We start from the raw sequence: 20,423 nt of genomic DNA, 5'->3' as shown, positions 1-20,423 counted from the left end.
CTATCATTTAAAATACACCTATGCTAAAAATTACAGACCCTTCATTTCTTTGTAAGTGGGCAAACTTACAAAATCTGCAGGGGATCAAATAATTATTTTCCCCACTGTATATGCCCTAAGAAGACAGCCAGTTTTTGCAGCTTATAGCAAAATCAGAAAGCATACCCAGTTCACACCATTATAAAAAGATTGTATACATATAATTCTGGCTTCCATATTAAACCTATACGTATAGCCCATTTCTAGCTTATCCAGCCTTTGCAGGAGGTCAAGGTTACTTTCAAATCATTTAAACGTGCCATAGGATTCAAATTCTTACCCATGTGGCCATGCCATGGATGGTCAACCAACAGGTACAGTTGTGTTCAAAATAATAGCAATGTGTTGAAAAAAGTGAATAAAGCTCAAAATCCTTCTAAGAGCTTTTATTTCCATCCACACAAATGCATTGGGAACACGACACATTCTATTCCAAATCAAAACATGAAGAAAAATATATCAGATTTGTGTTGTTCCTCTAAAACAAATTGAAAAAAGTGAATATTAGACGGTTCAAAAAAATAGCAGTGTTTGTATTCTTCTTTACAAACTCAAACACTCACTATATAAACTGAAAAATGTTTGAAGATTTTGCTTTCCTTTGAATGACTTCATGAATATTTGGTTGTAGTCGCACTGTTTCTGAGAACTGCTGTACATCTGTGTTGCATGGAGTCACCCAACTTCTGGCCCCTGTGATCAGGTATTCCAGCCCAGGATGATTGGACGAAATTCCACAGTTCTTCTCTATTTCTTGGTTTTGCCTCAGAAACGGCATTTTTGATGTCACCCCACAAGTTTTCTATTGGATTAAGATCTGGGGATTGGGCTGGCCACGTCCATCTTTTTGGTCTGGAACCAAGATGTTGCACGTTTACTGGTGTGTTTGGGGTCGTTGTCTTGTTGGAACACCCATTTCAAGGGCATTTCCTCTTCAGCATAAGGCAGCATGACCTCTTCAAGTATTCTGATGTATTCAAACTGATCCATGATCCCTGGTATGCGATAAATAGGCCCAACACCGTAGTATGAGAAACATCCCCATATCATGATGCTTGCACCACCATGCTTCACTGTCTTCACAGTGTACTGTGGCTTGAATTCAGTGTTTGGGGGTCGTCTGACAAACTGTCTCCGGCCACTAGACCCAAAAAGAACAATCTTACTTTCATCAGCCCACAAAATGTTGCGCCATTTTGGCAGATTGTAACCTCTTCAGCACATGTCTTTTTCCCAACAGTGGGACTTTGCGGGGACTTCTTGCAGATAGCTTGGCTTCACATAGGCGTCTTCTAATTGTAACAGTCCTCACAGGGAACGTCACACCTTCTTTCATCTTCCTGGAGCTGATTGTTGGCTGAGTCCGCGCCATTTTGGCTATTCTTCTATCCATTCCAATGGTAGTTTTTCACTTTCTTCCACGTCTTTCAGGTTTTGGTTGCCATTTTAAAGCATTTGCGATCATTTTAGCTGAGCAGCCTATCATTTTCTGCACTTCTTTATATGTTTTCCCCTCTCCAATCAACTTTTTAATCAAGGTACGCTGTTCTTCTGAACAATGTCTGGAACGACCCATTTTCCTCAGAATTTCAGAGAGAAATGCACTGTAACCAGCATGTACAACATTTGCTGCCTTCCTTCCTTAAATAAGGGCAATAATTGCCACCTGTTTGAATGAATGACCTCACTAATAGAACTCCACACTGCTATTATTTTGAACATGCCCCTTTCAATTAGTGATTCAATTACACAGAATCAGCAGCATGCATGTCATGACTGTTGGGTCTGTTGGATTTCTATTACTCTACTACACCTGCTAGTAAATTATTTGCCATGTAGAAATATAATTTCCACCAAAAACAGTGATTGATCAGGTTAGTGATGTCTGACTGCTATTATTTTGAACACAACTCTAAATTCAATCATATACTCATTTGATATTAATAATATAGAATGACTAACTGATGTCCAGAGTCAGACAATTATATAGCTGCTTTTAATTGGTTAATATTGAAAACCTTGTAGTAATCCCATCACCACATCCTAGAAGTTCCAGAGGTGGTTCATTGTGCAGCACCACAAAGTGCTCATATAAAGAAAGGTCCTATCACTCTATCATTACCTTTAGGAATATTACCTGCAGGAGAAAAATCTTGATAATAATCCCGCTTACTAGGCCACTCCACACTCACAGCACCAAACACACTGAATGTTTTTACCAGGAATGCTGCAAAGCAAGAGAGGCAAAGTATGATACACAACAGAAAAAAATTAAAGGACAATATCTTCTATCTAGGCTTGAAAAAAGATTCACTAAACCCATGACCCTGCATTCACTGTATCTGGTCTTCCACAGTACACACAACATGAAAATGAAATTATTTTAGTAAATATAAACTGCAAAATACTTTTTCTTGTCAGCAGTATATAGCAGCCTTCCATTAGTCTCCGACCAAGCACTGGTTAATCCTGTAGGAGGAGTTTTCATTCTCCTCTGACTGTCCTATGAGGCTGCATGACCCCGGACCCTCTGTCTAGACCATGGGTGTCAAAATGGTGGCCCTCCAACTGATGCCAAACAATGCATCTGCAAACTGCATCCGATTGAACAAGTCCCATGAGGCATTGCAAGATTAACAGTTAAAAGCATGACTCCCAAAGGCAGAGGCATGATGGGACTTGTAGTTTCGCAACAGGTGAAGGGCCTTCAGTTTGACACCCCTGATCTAGACAGTGCTGATTAGCCCTGTTCCAATCACATGCACTCCCCCCCCCAAAAAAAAACTCTTTAGCAATACACACCAAACAGGGCATGTGCAGACTTGCCACTGCTGCTCTGTCCTATGGCAGAAAGATTGGGGACAGTAAAAGAAGGGGAGGGACAGAGAAGACAGGATCAAACAACCTTTTTATACAATAGGGAAGATTAATCCTTTAGGTTCCACAGTGAGTATAACAATGCTTGCTTTACTGCAGATACAGACAGATTTTACTGTTGTGGGATTAGTATCATTTTAACATCTCAGGAAAGGCTTTTTACAATGTTACACAAAATTGGCAACCACCCTAATGTATAAATAGCTTTTAGAGTTAAAGTCATTAGGCAGCCTTCCAGCTGCTCCCACCAACAGCTGGGTAACGAGACTTCTCGGACTCCTAGTTGTTCTCATCAGCAGCAGGTTAACGAGACTTCTCAGACTCCTAGTTGTTCTCATCAGCAGCAGGTTAACAAATCTTCCCAGACTCCTAGTTGTTCCAATCAGCAGCGGGGTAACGAGTCTTCCCAGACTCCAAGTTATTCCCATTGGTAGCGGGGTAACAAGACTTCCCAGACTCCAAGTTGTTCCCATCAGCAGCGGGTAATAAGACTTCTCAGACTCTTAGTTGTTCCCATCAGCAGCGGGTAATAAGTCTTCCCTGACTCCAAGTTGTTCCCATCAGCAGCGGGATAACGAGACTTCTCAGACTCCTAATGGATCCCTTCAACAGCGAGGTAACGAGACTTCTCAGACTCCTAATGGATCCCTTCAACAGCGAGGTAACGAGACTTCTCAGACTCCTAATGGATCCCATCAACAGTGAGGTAACGAGACTTCTCAGACTCCTAATGGATCCCATCAACAGCGAGGTAACAAGACATCTCAGACTCTTAGTTATTCCCATCAGCAGTGGGTAATAAGTCTTCCCTGACTCCAAGTTGTTCCCATCAGAAGCGGGTAATAAGTCTTCCCTGACTCCAAGTTGTTCCCATCAGAAGCGGGATAACGAGACTTCTCAGACTCCTAATGGATCCCATCAACAGCGAGGTAACGAGACTTCTCAGACTCCTAATGGATCCCATCAACAGCGAGGTAACGAGACTTCTCAGACTCTTAGTTGTTCCCATCAGCAGCATGTAATAAGTCTTCCCTGACTCCAAGTTGTTCCCATCAGCAATGGGTAATAAGTCTTCCCTGACTCCAAGTTGTTCCCATCAGCAGTGGGATAACGAGACTTCTCAGACTCCTAATGGATCCCATCAACAGCGAGGTAACGAGACATCTCAGACTCTTAGTTGTTCCCATCAGCAGTGGGTAATAAGTCTTCCCTGACTCCAAGTTGTTCCCATCAGAAGCGGGTAATAAGTCTTCCCTGACTCCAAGTTGTTCCCATCAGCAGTGGGGTAACAAGACTTCTCAGACTCTTAGTTGTTCCCATCAGCAGTGGGGTAACAAATATTTCCAGACCCCTAATTGCTCCCATCAGTACAGCGTGGTAATGAGTCTTCCTATACTCCTAGTTGCTCCCATCAGCAGCAGTGTAACAATTCTTTCCAGACTCCAAGTTGCTCCCATCAGCAGCGGGGTATCGAGACTTCTAAGACTCTTAGTTGTCCCCATCAGCAGCAGGGTAATAAGTCTTCCCAGAACCCTAGTTGTTCCCATCAGCAGCGGGGTAACAAGACTTTTCAGACTATTAGTTGTTCCCTTCAGCAGCGGGGTAATAAGTCTTCCCAAACTCCAAGTTGCTCCCATCAGCAGCGGGGAAACAAGTCTTCCCAGACTCCAAGTTGTTCCTATCAGCAGCGGGGTAACAAGTCTTCCCAGACTCCAAGTTGCTCCCATCAGTAGCGGGGTAACAAGACTTCACAGACTCCAAATTGTTCCTATCAGCAGCGGAGTAACAAGACTTCACAGACTCTTAGTTCTTCCCATCAGCAGCGGGATTACGAGACTTACCAGACTCCTGGTTACTCACAGTTTTTGTTTAGCTTGCAGGAATCCATGTGGGACACACCGAATGCCTTCAGCTGCCATTGTGCTTTGATGGGCTTCTGATGTGTCCCTGTACCCATAAAGCAGAACTTCACCTAAAAGGCGACGTTCCAGTTTAAGTGCCCCTACCCTCCCCACACACACACACTATATTTGGCATGTATTTTTTGGGGGGGGGATCAGGTACCTAGTTTTGACAGATGTCTGTCCCCACTTCCACTCAGATTGCCTAGATGATCCAAGTGGAATTTCTCCCCCCTCCCCGCAGTCTTCTGGGACACATCACAGGTACCAGAAGTCTGCGGGACCATTCACTAAGCGCACATGCAATGGACAGCCAGCTAGGAAGCCGAAAGCAGTGTAGTCGGCTGCCCACAGTTAGGATGCCAGCGCCAAGAGCCCGAAGGCTAGTGAAGAACTAGCCTGGGTGAGGACAGCCCAAGATCCCTGGACAGGTAAGTGTTCTTTTATTAAAAGTCAGCAGCTACAGGATTTGTAGCTAATGACTTTTCATTGTGTTTGTAGAGTGAACAACCGTTTTAAGAAGGAAAAGGCTTCCTCCAGGCATATCTGTTCTTCATTTATCCATTGCTATATATTCTCCAGCATGGAGACTCTCATAGTTTAGATTTAGGACCACACCATACAGAGTGGCCATGACGAGGCAGTGCAGCTTCCACATAAAATGTTGTGCAACTAAAACCTCTGTTTTTAATGCTCTGATTTTGTTAACTCCATTTAGGTTAGGCAGGCCATACATTGTTTACTTTCTTCAGGTTGCGAAGGTGGATGAATCTCCTGCTGTGCCTATTGTATTTTGCCGGCTGTCCTCGCCACCTGTCAAAATACCCAAATAGTGGCTGCATCCGATTGGACCAGTTTCTGTCCAGTGTCCTTTGATTTTTCAACAGAGGGATGCGTGGCGGAAAAGGCAGACAGGTGTACAGCGCATGATCAACTTAACTAGTTGCCGACCACAAATAGCTGATTGACGGCTGCACTGCGGCAGGCCAGTTCTAAGTGGACGTCATATGACGTCCTCCCAAAACGCGCTCTCCTGCGCGCCCCCGGGGCACAGCTGATCACGTCATGTGGTAAAAGGCCAATCACAGCAGTCTTTTACCACGTGATCAGCCATGTCCAATGACACGCTGATCACCGGCAAATGCAATTGCCAGTTCTCGGCTGCATTTTCCTCATGCTGTCAGAGCGTGAGGAAAGTACTGCCGAGAACCGGCAGTTGTCAGAGCAGGGATCGGCACCGATCATCAGGGCACTGATGATCAGTGCCCTGATGATCAGTGCCCAGCAGTGTCACCCACCAGTTCCGCTCACAAGTGCCCAGCAGTACCACCTACAATTGACCAGCAGTACCACCTACAAGTGACCAGCAGTGCCGCCCACCTGTGCCCAGCAGTGCCGCCCACCTGTGCCCATCAGTGCCACCCACCTGTGCCCAGCAGTGCCACCCACCTGTGCCCAGCAGTGCCCACCTGTGCCACCCACCTGTGCCCAGCAGTGCCACCCACCTGCGCGGCCAGTCAGTGCTGCTCAGCAGTGCCACTAGTCAGTGCGGCCCAGCAGTGCCACCAGTCAGTGCCACCTATCAGTACCCATCATCAGTGCCAGCTCATCAGTGCCACCTATCAGTGCCCATCAGTGCTGACTATCAGTGCAGCCTCATCAACGCACATGAGTGAAGGAGAAAAATTACTTGTTTGCAAAATTTTATAATAGAAACAAAGAAACTATTTTTTCAAAATGTTTGCTCTTTTTTGCTTATACGCAAAAAGTAAAACGCCCAGCGGCGATTAAATTCCACCAAAAGAAAGCTCTATTTGTGAGAAAAAAATGATAAAAAGTTCAAATGGGTATAATGTTGCATGACCGCACAACTGTCATTCAAAGTGCAACAGCACTGAAAGCTGAAAATTGGCCTGGTAAGGAAGGGGGTATAAGTGCCCAGTAGGCAAGTGGTTAAGCAATGAAAACAAATTTATGGAAGGCCAAAATTCCAATTCCAACCTCGAGTTTATAATGTTTGTACAGCCAAAACTTTCTTCATTTTAGATTGATTAGGGAAGGATTTAAGCCCCTGTGTCCTGTAGGGGATATTTCCCTTCACTAGGGGTCCTGAAAATGCAAAAGGAAGTGCACCTTGCCTCCTTTTCTGGTAACAACTAACATTTTGGATTTCCCATCATTTTCTGTCTCGGTGACAATGGTTACCAGCACAAATAGGGAAGTCAATTCTTCCCAGCACAGGCCATCCGTAGCCAGCAATAAAAAAAAAATAAAGGATCTAATCCTTCGACGCTCCATCCAAAACTGGAAGAGTTTGGCTATACATACACTTTAACACTACAAATAAGCACAAGAAGTCTGGAGACACTAAAAGTCTGTATAATCCAACTGTAAGATCATCGGGTCTACTCACACTCTGTCATATCGAAGGGAAGGCCACCAATAAACACCTTGCAGGAGTAAACCTGATTCTTGTTGCGAGGAGGTAGGTGCCCGGACCATGTGTAAGCTGGTTCATTTACAGCTATAAATGGAATAATTAGTAATGACAACATTAACTTCTGCTTTAAACTTTTTTGTGGGACATTTATATGACAAAATTCAATATCAAGCTCCCGAGTTTTACATACATGTATGGATAAACATTCATTTCCTAAGAACAGCAAGAGTGCTAACCATCCTATAGCTATACTTCTATTATTCGGCCATACTGCTAATCTCAGGGGGGGACATCCATTCACCCTCACCACTCTCCATGGCTCTCCTCCATCCCCTCATTTAATCCACGTCTTTGTTATTCGTTACATAGTTAGTCTGGCTGAAAAAAGACAAAAGTCCATCCAGTTCAACCATAAAAAAAAAAGTTATAATCCTACACCCACAGCTGATTCAGAGGAAGGCAAAAAAAAACCAGCAAAGCACGATCCAATTTGCTCCTGCAGGGGAAAAAATTCCTTCCTGATCCCCCGAGAGGCAATCAGATATTCCCTGGATCGAAGTTACGTATAAATGTTATATCCAGTTATATTCTGTGTATCCAAGAGAGAATAAAGGACTTTTTTGAAGCAATCCACTGAGCTGGCCAGAACCAACTCTTGAGGGAGTCTATTCCACATTTTCACAGCTCTCACTGTGAAGAAACCTTTCTGTGTTTGGAGATTACATTTCTTTTCCTCCAGACGTGCTCGTGCTTACCTGAAATCTAGTCCTTCTGGCTGCTCCGTCCAAAGATTACAAGTTAAAACCCCAAAATGTTGTTTTACTTTATAACAACCCAATATACACTCACAAAAATAACACAAACTGTGCAAACTATAAAAGTTTAATTGTGTAGGAAAAAACCTCTGGAAAGCAGGCAGACAACTTCGTATAATTGACATTATAGATATCCCATTCTCCTCCAGATCTTCAGTTCCTTGCTATCAGTTCATAAAGATCCAAGTTCTCAAATAAGTAGGGAAGAGCGAGAGCTGGCCCTGGTTGACTATGTAGATTAGAGAGTCCCTCTAGCAAGGAGGGACCCTGAGGGATGATATGTACCATGAGGGGCTGTTCCTGTCCCAGGGACAAGGGCCTTCCTAAGGAAGTGAGTGGAAATCTGGACAAGGTCCAAATCAAGAACTCAAGCTAATATAACGACATGAGCAAGGGGTCTCAGGGTGGGAAGAACCCATATTGGGGAAGGTGCAGGGTTTTGTCCACTAGCACTGGTGGAGGGGATAAGAAGGAGCAACCGATGGGGGAAACACAGGTCAAGAATAATCTGTGGGTTGAAAAAGGGGCTCTCTGTACATTAGTGTCAGAGAAACCACGCAAGGGCCCACTCAGATACACAATCATCCCTCAACTTGTGTGGGCGCACCTTTATGCACACAGATTGGTAGACCTCTGTGTTCACACTTACTGGCTGAGCAGAAGTCCAGCTCAAAGGGCTTGGGAGCACCTAATGCAGAAGCAGACATGGTAGAAAGGCAAGATTCATACAACTTCTCCCTAGACTTTCTAACATGGGTTCTGAGCATGACATTAGTGATTACATTGTCCAGAGCAGGGTTGAAGTGACAACACTCCTTGAAGGCTAACCAAGGCTTTTTGGATATGTCAACTTCCGAGCAGTGCAACCACAGAGCCTTGCACATCTGTATGGCCATCATACTGATGCAGAACATATGTTTAGAAGCTTGAAATAAGCCACTGTAACTGAAGCATAAGGCTCCAGACATCTGCTACAATTCCCACCCCATTGAAGAGAGACACATTAGGAGGGAACTAACTCCCCTGGCAGTTTAGGGTCACTGCCCACATAGAACAGAGGGCAGAACAAGCAAAACTTGGATCTGAGAAGGGATTCTAACTGTATGTCTGTAGAATCTTTAACCACTTCCCATCCATAGGATGTACCTGAACCTTCTTGGGTGGGAAGGGTGATAGCTGTAGTGATCATGGATATATCATATTTAGTGCCAGCAATTCTGTTCCTTGTAAAAGTAATCGAGTGGCTAAAGAGCCGCTGGATGACTTTTTCAGGCAGTGGAAGGGATCTCCACCCCCTGCCTTTATTGGGCTCTCTCGGGCCATTGGGGAGTTGGTAAGAATGCAACCGAAGGTATCCTGTTTCCAAGGCATAGAGGGAGGAATGGATATCATTCCTCCCACTGTGTGGCGTCAGAAACTGGAAGCGACAAGAATTTAGTCACTTTCAGTTTCTGGCTCACGTAAACAAGCCAGTACTGGCTTGAACAAGCATAGGAATACACAGATCTTGGTGTGGTCTGATGCTTTGGAGGCCAGAGGAGAGCTATGGGGTCTATTAGACCCCAGATCTCTCCAAAAAGAGGATCCATCATGCTTTATTGCTATCACAAGGAATGTTTACATTCCTTGTGATCGCAATAAAAGTGATTAAAAAAATTAAAGTTACACTGTAAAAAAAAAAAAAAATAACATAAAAACTTTTTTTAAAGCTTCCCCGTCCCACCGTGCTGGCCCTCAAAGGTGAATGCATGCGTTGGTCCTGCACGCATATGTAAATGGCAGTCGCACCAAACATGCGAGATACTGTCACAAACGTCAGAGCGAGAGCAATAATTCTAGCGCAAGATCTCCTGTGTAACTCTAAAAAGATAACCTGTAAAGGCTTTTAAGGTGCCGCCAATAGAGATCGCCTATAGAAATTTTTAGGTACCCTAGTTTGGTGCCATTCCACAAGCATATGCAATTTTAAAGTGTGACATGTTTGGTATCTACTCAGCGTGACATCATCTTTTTATATTCTGCCACAAAATGGGTATTATACTGTGTTTTTCGTGCACTAAAAGTCATTAAAGTGTTTTGTTTTTCACTAAATTTGCATTAAAAAAACCGCTGCAACAAATACTGTGTGACAGAAAAATGTGCTACATCCACCATTTTATTCTCTAGGGCCTCTGCTTAAATAATATATAATGTTTGGGGGTTTTAAGTCGTTTTCTAACAAAAAATTATGTTTTTTACATGTACATGTCAGAATTGGCCTGGACTGGAAGTGGTTAAAGGTAAGCTCACCTGACTAGTGTTGTCCCTATTAACCTCCCTAGCGGTCTGATTATGTCCATATTTCTGTGCTCAAAGCGGTACATTGTTTTCAATGGAAATATGTTGTTTTTTTATTGTAGGCCTGTAATTCTTAGGAATAACTCACTGAAATCTGTCCGAACAAGAGTCTAGTAAACATCCCGGGTATGATAAAATTTTAAACAAGAAATCATAAATTATAATTTAATAAATAATCATAAAAAAAAATAATAAAATAATAAATTTAATTCAATAATATAATCAAACCAAAACACTGAAATTTGAAATATAGCGCCAAGTTCGCACATCACCGAGCTCAGTCGCAGAATTGTTTTCAGTGTCTGATGATGAATTTTCCCCACGAATCATTATCACTCAATTCTGCAAGTGGTTCTGATTTACTATCGCTGTTCTCTAGCCGGTCTAAAACCGATTTTGACCTAAAGGGACGCTTTTTGGACGCCATGGACGTTTCTCAGTTTCCAGGCAGAAAGAACTAAAAATGCAGGCAGGGCGCCGGACAAAGCACTCGGGACAAAATGTATGTGAAATGGTTTAATACAGGAATGTTATACTATGAGATTTTAGTGTATTGAGTGAATGTAAAATTTTGACATTTTTGAAATTCCCGCCGGTTCCATCCCCCGTACGTCCCGACGCTCCCAGGGAACTGAACCCGAAAGACGGATGCCGGCATCGGCCAGAGGACATGGCCGGGGACGCTGCAGGGGGGACATCGCGGGAGCGCAGGACAAGGTAAGTGAAGAAGAGATCCCGGAGCAACACTGCAGTGTATTCCCAAGTGTAGCTCGGGGTTAATGCTTCTGGTACTGAAAGTTAACCCCGAGCTACACTCGGGAATACCTCCAGGGAGGTTAAGGTACACTGGTTGACCCATAGTTGAAATAGTCCACTGTTTAAAAGATGCCCTCTCAAATGTAGACATTTCCAGCACGTTCTCAGGTGGAGACCAAGGCCCCTCTGGGTGCTTCCAGTCCACATGGCGGAATTTCTCATATGGCGGGTGTCTTTGCAGAATAGCAGAAGGTCTTTGCAGCTTTAGGAGCATTAAAAGACCTGATGCTGAATACAGCAGGCTGATCATCCAAATGCAGAGTAGAACGCACTGCATCAATAGAGTCAGACATACTTCTGGACCTGGAAAGCACTCTGCAGCTACCTTTTACCAGTACATTTAGATCTGTAAAGCACCATAACACAAAGTCCAGTGCCTAAAAGTCACATTTCAGGCTATCCATGCCGATGAAGTGGGATCTGGGTATGGCCTCCAAAGCTATGCCAAGGAAACACCAATCAGTACAGCTGCTATGTAAAGACCAACACCAGCAGCAATGAGCCGAAGAATATTGATTGAACTTGATGGAAAATAAATCCACAAATAAAAAAGTAGCTTGAGAAACAGCGCCCAATCCTTCAAAAGTAAAAGAGGTACAAAAGCAGTATAATGCAACTGTACATGGAGTCCTGTGCCCCTCAATGGAGACAAAAGAAAAAGTTTAGTTTGACCCTAAGAGAATATTCCCCTCAAAGTAAACAGGTAAGGCTAGGTAATTCAAGCTTGGAATTTGAAGTGCATAACCAGAGGCTATGTTGAGTGAAAACTGCATGTCAAAACCAGAAACACAAATAAACAGCTATAGATAGATATGTTTCATTTATTTCAGGTACTTATGTAGCACCATCAATTTACGCAGTGCTTTACATATATATTGTACATTCACATCAGTCCCTAACCCTCAAGGGGCGTGCAATCTAAGGTCCCTAACTTACATTCATACATACACATACTAGGGACAATGTAGACAGGAGCCAATTAACCTACCAGCATGTTTTTGGAGTGTGGAAGGAAACCCATGCAGGCACAGGGAGAACATGCAAACTCCAGGCAGGTAGTGCCGTGGTTGGGATTATGAAGCAACAGCCCTAGTTGGCTAACTTGTTCTGACCCTATGCTACCTCCTGTAACCCCCTACTGTCAGGCTACCCACGACATAAAGCAATCAACGGGATAGCAGGAAGGGCAGCTGTCTATCTCTGAACCTGTCTGTTTTGATTTCATCTAGACATGTGCGGTTCATTTCGTTCTGAATCAAAATTTTCGTTATTTGAAGATTCAGAAGCATCCAAATGTTCAAATTACAGTAGTAAAAAATTAGAACGAATCCGAAATAAACTACATTTCGTCCAAAATAACAAATTATCCCTATATGATTCGAATTTGAAAACCAAATTGAATTCGAAAACTAACTGAAATGGAAACATACTGCTGATGATTGTTGATTTCCTTCAAAGACTGTATTAGTGTTAATATAGCCGTTTTCCGAAATTCGAAAAAAAAAAAAAAACAGAATAGAAAATAAAAGGATAGAATAAAATTTAAAATAAAGGACTATAATAGAAAAGAAGAAAAAAATAGAATATAATAAAATATAACTATTTTTTCTATTTTAAATATAATCATCTTCCGAAATTTGAACTTTGAATAGAATAGAACCAGGTATTCTTCACAATGAATGTGGATCGATTCTATATTTTCAATTCAAATACGATTCGTTTACTTCTAATCCATTGGAAAAATTTGATTCCGATCGAGAACAAATAAACAAAACAAAACTTAACAAAATGAATTTTGTTATAAATGCAATGAAATGAAATTAGTAACTTAATAATACGATCTGAAACTAAACTAATTTTTTTTTGTTCTGCACATGTCTAATTTTGTCTTCCTTGCTCCTATGCAGAGTGAGTATAATGACATAGAAAGGATAAATTCCTCCTACATGTGTTTTAGCAGATATGGTGTCTGGAATTTTCAGCTCACCAGTATGTTTCAGCTTTTTAAAAACAGAGATTACAAGTGACAATGTCCATAAATGTCTTACCTGCAGCTTGTTTGTGCAGTCGAGCTTCCCTTTCAATGCTAAATGGATCATCTTCCGATTGTAAAAGGTTCCAGGACGGCCAGACAGTGGGGCCTGGCCATCTGTTGGACATCTCCATGTTGGAAGCAGCTGCTAAAGCATTGTCTAGAACCCAACTTGGGCCACTGCCCATCCTCAAAAGGTCTTGAGATACACCATCTCCTGAAGGCTGGGATGGTGGAGGGGGAGAAATCCGCACACCAGACTGGGGTAAACCACAAACATAACAAATTAGTCAACTTGATCAAATCAGATTGCAAGATAACAGTAACATTTATACAGGTAATTGAACAGCTAATACATCATAATATTTCCAAATCTTGCTTCTGGAAATTAATTTTTTTTTTTATTCAGTGGAAGATGGGCAACCAATATGCACATAGCCCTTAGTAAAGCCAACATAGAAAAAAAACTTACTAACAGTAAAAGAAAACTGCTGTTAACTTACAATCCTGTCAGCAAGATATTCTGAGCCAGAGCTGAACCCACTTGTCTCAGTACTTGAGGGGCTGCTGGAACGAGATTCTAAAATCAAACGGTTGTTTACTCGGGAGCTATACATCATCTCGGAAGGGCATTTCTCTACCATGTCTGAGCAAATGGGATCCAGTGGCCAGGAGCCAAGAAGTGGTGGATTTCCTGGAGCGTTATTGAGTAGGTCGAAAGCTAGAGGAAAAAAAGTTATAAAAAGTTGTGTTACGTCTTCATGTTAATGTTGTTTAACTAGACCATGCATGGGCAAAGAAGCTAAACCAGACAATCATGTTTTGGGATACATACTGTGATGCATCATTAGAAGGATTACTAGCAGGAGAAAGAAGGAGGTCCTGATTCCTCTATATAGATTTTTACTTATCACTAGAGGGGTCATCAGCAGGAGGGAGGTCCCGATTCCCTTATACAGACCTTTATTTATCACCAGAGGGGTCACCAGCACGAGGTCCTTATTCTTCTATATAGACTTCTACTTTTCACTAAAGTTATCACCAGCAGGAGGTCCTGATTTCTCTAGATAGATCTTTACACTCGAGGGGTCACCAGGAGGTCCTGACTCCTCTATATAGACCTTTACTTTTCACTAGAGGGGTCACCAGCAGGAACAGGAAGAAGGAGGTCCTGACTCCTCTATATAGACCTCTACTTTTCACTAGAGGGGTCACAAACAGGAGGAATGAGGTCCTGATTTATCTATATAGATCTTTACTTTTCAATAGAGGGGTCACCAGCAGGAGGAAGGAGGTCCTGATTACTCCATGTAGACCTTTACTTTTCAATAGAGGGGTCACAAACAGGAGGAATGAGGTCCTGATTTATCTATATAGATCTTTACTTTTCAATAGAGGGGTCACCAACAGGAGGAAGGAGGTCCCGATTTCTCTATATAGACCTTTACTTTTACTTTCACCATTTCAGTCTTCCAATCAGCAGGCTTGCCCCTTTCCAGACAGCATCTCACCTGACTTGGTTACTGATGGTGTGCTGGACTGCTCAGTAGCATTAATGTCCAGAGTGCCCCACACTCTGTCCAAACCAGTCAGGCCGAGAGAATGCAGACCAAGGCATCTATTTGTGTCAGGAGGGCCACGAGGGAATGGATCTTGGGCTGTAGGGGAGAACATTCTGCTGGCTGTAGCTCCCTCTGTCTTTGGTAAGTCTGCTTAGAAAGAGAAAGAAAAAGATGATTCTATTGAACAACAGGTAGCGTCCACTGCTTAGTAAGAGAAGCACCAATACCCACATCCTTGTATTCTGCCTTGCCTGTTATGTTGAGGGCTCATGAATCATTGTCTTAGCCCTGGTTCACATTGGGTCCGACTTTGAAATCATGCGACTTCATTTGAAGTTGCACATATTTCAACCGCATGTCAGTGAGATTTCAGGTGCGACTTGAATGACATCTGTGCGACCTCATGCACAGATGTCTTTGCAAGTCGAACTTGAAATTGCAAAAAAAAAAAGTTCAGGAACCTTTCTTTCAAATCAGTGCAGCACCGCAAAGTTGCAGTTGGATTTGAACTTGCCAATAGGGTGCGACTTTGAAACTGTCAAATCGCATGACAAGTCGCACCAGCGTGAACCAGGGCTTGGTGCCATACAATGTAGTACTGGGGATCGGAGAAGAAAAACTTTCATATAGATTTTCAGCTGATAAATATCCTGTGCACATAATCACAGATACTTTGCTTCAGCTGGCTCCGCCTTCATCCCTCTCACACAGACACAGGATCGGCCTTTATTAACCTTCTAGAGGGAATTATATTCAAGTCTCTGGAAAACCCTGCTAAAATCAATTTATTGGGGCCAGTGGGAAGAATACTCCTTACACTGGTGGTCAGTGGGAAGAGTATCCCTTAAATTGGTGGTCAATGGGAAGGATGTCCCCTACATTGGTGGTCAATGGGAAGGATGTCCCTTTCATTGGTGGTCAATGGGAAGGATGTCCCTTACATTGGTGGTCAGTGAGAAGAATGCTCCTTACATTGGGGGTCAGTGGGAAGAATGTCCCTTACATTGGTGGTCAATGGGAAGGATGTCCCTTACATTGGTGGTCAATGGGAAGGATGTCCCTTACATTGGTGGTGAGAAGAATGTCCCTTACATTGGTGGTCAGTGGGAAGAATGCCCCTTACATTGGTCCTCAATGGGAAGGATGTCCCTTACATTGGTGGTCAATGAGAGGGATGTCCCTTACATTGGTGGTCAGTGGGAAGAATGCCCCTTACGTTGGTAGTTGGTGGGAAGAATGCCCCTTACATTTATGGTTGGTGGGAAGAATATCCATTACATTGGCTGGTTGGTGGGAAGAATGCCCCTTACATTGATGGTTGGTGGGAAGAATGCCCCTTACATTGGTGGTTGGTGGGAAGAATACCCATTACATTGGCTGGTTGGTGGGAAGAATGCCCCTTACATTGGAGGTTGGTGGGAAGAATGCCCCTTACATTGGTGGTTGGTGAGGAGAGTATCCCTCACATTGGTGGTCAGTGAGAAGAGTATCCCTTACATTGGTGGTTAATGGGAAGGATGTCCCTTTTGGTGGTCCGTGGGAAGCATGTCCCTTACATTGGTGGTCAGTGAGAAGAGTATCCCTTACATTGGTGGTCAATGGGAAGAATGCCCCTTACATTAGTGGTCAGTGAGAAGAATACCCATTACACTGGATGGTTGGTGGGAAGAATGCACCTTACATTGGTGGTTGGTGAGAAGAGTTTCTCTTACATTGGTGGTCAATGGGAAGAATGCCCCTTACATTGGTGATCAGTGGGAAGAATGTCCCTTACATTGGTGGTCAGTGAGAAGAGTATCCCTTACATTGGTGGTTAATGGGAAGGATGTCCCTTACATTGGTAGCTGTGGGAAGAATGTCCCTTACATTGGTGGTCAGTGAGAAGAGTAATGCTTACATTATTATTATTATTACATCGAGTTTATATAGCGCCAAAGGGTTTGCTCAGCGCTGTACAATGGGGGGGGGGACAATACATGGCACAGTACAACAATAACAAACAACGTACGAGGGGTAAGAGGGCCCTACTCTTTCCAGCTTACAATCTAGGAATATCATAGGAGTATCCCTTACATTGGTGGTCAATGGGAAGAATGTCCCCTACATTGGTGGTCAGTGAGAAGAGTAACCCTTACATTGGTGGTCAATGGGAATAATGTCCCTTACATTAGTGGTCAGTGGGAATAATGCTGTCAGAACTTTAGCTCCGAGATGGTCAGGTCTCATGCACATTGTATATGAATTATGAATCATGTGAATTATGAATCATGTTAATCAAGTGAATCATGTGAATTATGAATCATTGTACTGCAGTTCAACTCTATTGAATCTTTTGATTCATTTTTATCCAAACGTATTTTGTAATAAACATTTAATGTTTTATATTTTCGTATAATTTGTGTTTTTTTGCCATACAAAGTCCCAGGGGGATATCGCTCTATTTTTTCTTGGTGTTCATGCATGGGATGTGGCAAAAACATTATTAATGGTTAGACATTTTACCAAATTTTCCATTTTTGCATTCTTAGCTCTGAGAAAATAATCAGTATTCAATTTATGAAAACAGGCGGGGATCCGACATATTTTGGAGGTCCCACCGAGATCTGCCTACATTTGAAACAAATAGAAGAATATAATTGTGCAAGTATATATATTTTATCATACAATACGAATGATAATACAATTGACATAATATTTCTGTCAAATAATAATAACACCATATACAATGTAAAGTTTATTATGTACTCTCTTCTTCCAGAGGTTCATGGAAGGAAAAAAAATCATTGTGAACAGTTCTTTTGTCCTTTGTTCAATCTTGACATGGGCTCATCCATTTGTTTTATGATTTGGTATCATGTCTAGTCTTTATCTTGTAGCTGTCTGATCTCACCATACCCCCCCAGATTTATAACCTGGGAACATGACTTTGGAATGTTCTTAGAATTTGTACAGAACGAAATGGCTTCCAGCACGCCCATGTAGAGATGATAAGTGCAGGCCTTCCTGTTTCATTGTATGAGCCCAGAACAGTTTTGACAGCACCTTACATTGGTGGTCGATGGGAAGAATGCTCCTTACATTGGTGATCATTTATTTAGCAGTTTATATTTACTAAAATAATTGCATTTCTGTGTTGTGTGTACTGTGGAGACCAGATATAGTGAATGAAGGGCCGGGGAGACCAGATATAGTGAATGCAGGGTCCGGGGAGACCAGATATAGTGAATGCAGGGTCCTGGGAGACCAGATATAGTGAAAGCAGGGTCCGGGGAGACCAGATATAGTGGATGCAGGGTCTGGGGAGTCCATGTTCTGTGTATTGTGGGAGATCAGATATAGTGAATACAGGGTCCGGGGAGAGCAGATATAGTGAATGTAGGGTCCAGGGGGGGCCAGATACAGTGAATACAGGGTCCAGGGAGAGCAGATATAGTGAATGCAGGGTCCTAGGAGACCAGATATAGTGAATGCGGGGTCTGGGGAGACCAGATATAGTGAATACAGGGTCCGGGGAGAGCAGATATAGTGAATGCAGGGTCTGGGGAGAGCAGATATAGTGAATGCAGGGTCCTAGGAGACCAGATATAGTGAATGCAGGGTCCGGGGAGACCAGATATAGTGAATACAGGGTCCGGGGAGAGCAGATATAGTGAATGCAGAGTCTGGGGAGACCAGATATAGTGAATGCAGGGTCCTGGGAGACCAGATATAGTGAATGCGAGGTCCAGTGAGACCAGATATAGTGAATGCAGAGTCCAGGGAAAGCGGATACACTGAATGCAGGGTCCTGGCAGACCAGATATAGTGAATGCAGGGTCCGGGGAGACCAGATACAGTGAATGCAGGGTCCAGGGAGAGTGGATATAGTGAATGCGGGGTCCGGGGAGACCAGGTATACTGAATGCAGGGTCCGGGGAGACCAGATATAGTGAATGCAGGGACCAGGGAGACCAGATACAGTGAATGTAAGGTCCAGGGAGAGTGGATATAGTGAATGCAGGGTCCGGGGAGACCAGGTATACTGAATGCAGGGTCCGGGAAGACCAGATCTAGTGAATGCAGGGTCCTGGGAGACCAGATCTAGTGAATGCAGGGTCCTGGGAGACCAGATCTAGTGAATGCAGGGTCCGGGGAGAGCGGATATAGTGAATGCAGGGTCCTGGGAGACCAGATATAGTGAATGCAGGGTCTGGGGAGACTAGATATAGTGAATGCAGGGTCTGGGGAGACCAGATATAGTGAATGCATGGTTCTGGGAGACTGGATATAGTGAATTCAGGGTCCTGGGAGACCAGATATAGTGAATGCAGGGTCTGGGAAGTCCATGTTCTGTGTATTGTGGGAGATCAGATATAGTGAATGCAGGGTCCTGGGAGACCAGATATAGTGAATGCAGGGTCCGGGGGGGAGACCAGATATAGTGAATGCAGGGTCCAGGGAGAGCGGATATAGTGAATGCAGGGTCCGGGGAGACCAGATATAGTGAATGCAGGGAAAAGGGAAAGCGGACATACTGAATGCAGGGTCCGGGGAGACCAGATATAGTGAATGCAGGGTCCAGGGAGAGCAAATATAGTGAGTGCGAGGTCCAGGGAGACCGGATATAGTGAATGCAGAGTCTGGGGAAACCAAATATAGTGAATGCAGGGTCCAGGGAAAGCGGATATACTGAATGCAGGGTCCTGGCAGACCAGATATAGTGAATGCAGGGTCCTGGGAGACCAGATATAGTGAATGCAGGGTCCGGGAGACCAGATATAGTGAATGCAGGGTCCGGAGAGAGCGGATATAGTGAATGCAGGGTCCGGGGAGACCAGATATAGTGAATGCAGGGTTCGGGGAGACCAGATATAGTGAATGCAAGGTCCAGGGAGAGTGGATATAGTGAATGCGGGGTCCGGGGAGACCAGATATAGTGAATGCGGGGACCGGGGAGACCAGATATAGTGAATGCGGGGACCGGGGAGACCAGATACAGTGAATGCAAGGTCCAGGAAGAGTGGATATAGTGAATGCGGGGTCCGGGGAGACCAGGTATACTGAATGCGGGGTCCAGGGAGACCAGATATAGTGAATGAAGGGTCCTGGGAGACCAGATCTAGTGAATGCAGGGTCCTGGGAAACCAGATATAGTGAATGCAGTGTCTGGGGAGACCAGATATAGTGAATGCAGGGTCCAGGGAGACCGGATATAGTGAATACAGGGTCCAGGGAGACCAGATATAGTGAATGCGGGGACCGGGGAGACCAGATACAGTGAATGCAAGGTCCAGGGAGAGTGGATATAGTGAATGCGGGGTCCGGGGAGACCAGGTATACTGAATGCGGGGTCCAGGGAGACCAGATATAGTGAATGAAGGGTCCTGGGAGACCAGATCTAGTGAATGCAGGGTCCTGGGAAACCAGATATAGTGAATGCAGGGTCCAGGGAAAGCGGATATACTGAATGCAGGGTCCTGGCAGACCAGATATAGTGAATGCAGGGTCTGGGGAGACCAGATATAGTGAATGCAGGGTCCAGGGAGACCGGATATAGTGAATACAGGGTCCAGGGAGACCAGATATAGCGAATGCAGGGTCCGGGGAGACCAGATCTAGTGAATG

At 43.9% G+C, this 20,423-nt stretch overlaps 1 protein-coding gene across 1 annotated transcript in view; it reads right to left on the bottom strand.

Annotated features, from left to right (window-relative positions):
* Positions 1–14,969, bottom strand: part of LOC149441279 (cytoplasmic polyadenylation element-binding protein 1-B-like) — a 29,501-nt gene extending 14,532 nt beyond the window's left edge. The window contains exons 1-5 of the mRNA XM_089657560.1: positions 14,769–14,969; positions 13,761–13,978; positions 13,274–13,517; positions 7,231–7,341; positions 2,177–2,266 (exon numbers count right to left, since the gene is read on the bottom strand). Coding sequence (XP_089513686.1) covers positions 2,177–2,266; positions 7,231–7,341; positions 13,274–13,517; positions 13,761–13,978; positions 14,769–14,931 — 826 coding nt within the window. The 5' untranslated portion in view covers positions 14,932–14,969. The remainder of the gene's footprint in view (positions 1–2,176; positions 2,267–7,230; positions 7,342–13,273; positions 13,518–13,760; positions 13,979–14,768) is intronic.
* Positions 14,970–20,423: the final 5,454 nt, after the last annotated feature.

This window comes from Staurois parvus, unplaced genomic scaffold, assembly GCF_062004578.1.
Source record: "Staurois parvus isolate SC_StPar_1 unplaced genomic scaffold, SC_StPar_1.0 ptg001008l, whole genome shotgun sequence".
Taxonomy (NCBI): Eukaryota; Metazoa; Chordata; class Amphibia; order Anura; family Ranidae; genus Staurois; species Staurois parvus.
This window is presented reverse-complemented; position numbering and strand designations above follow the sequence as displayed.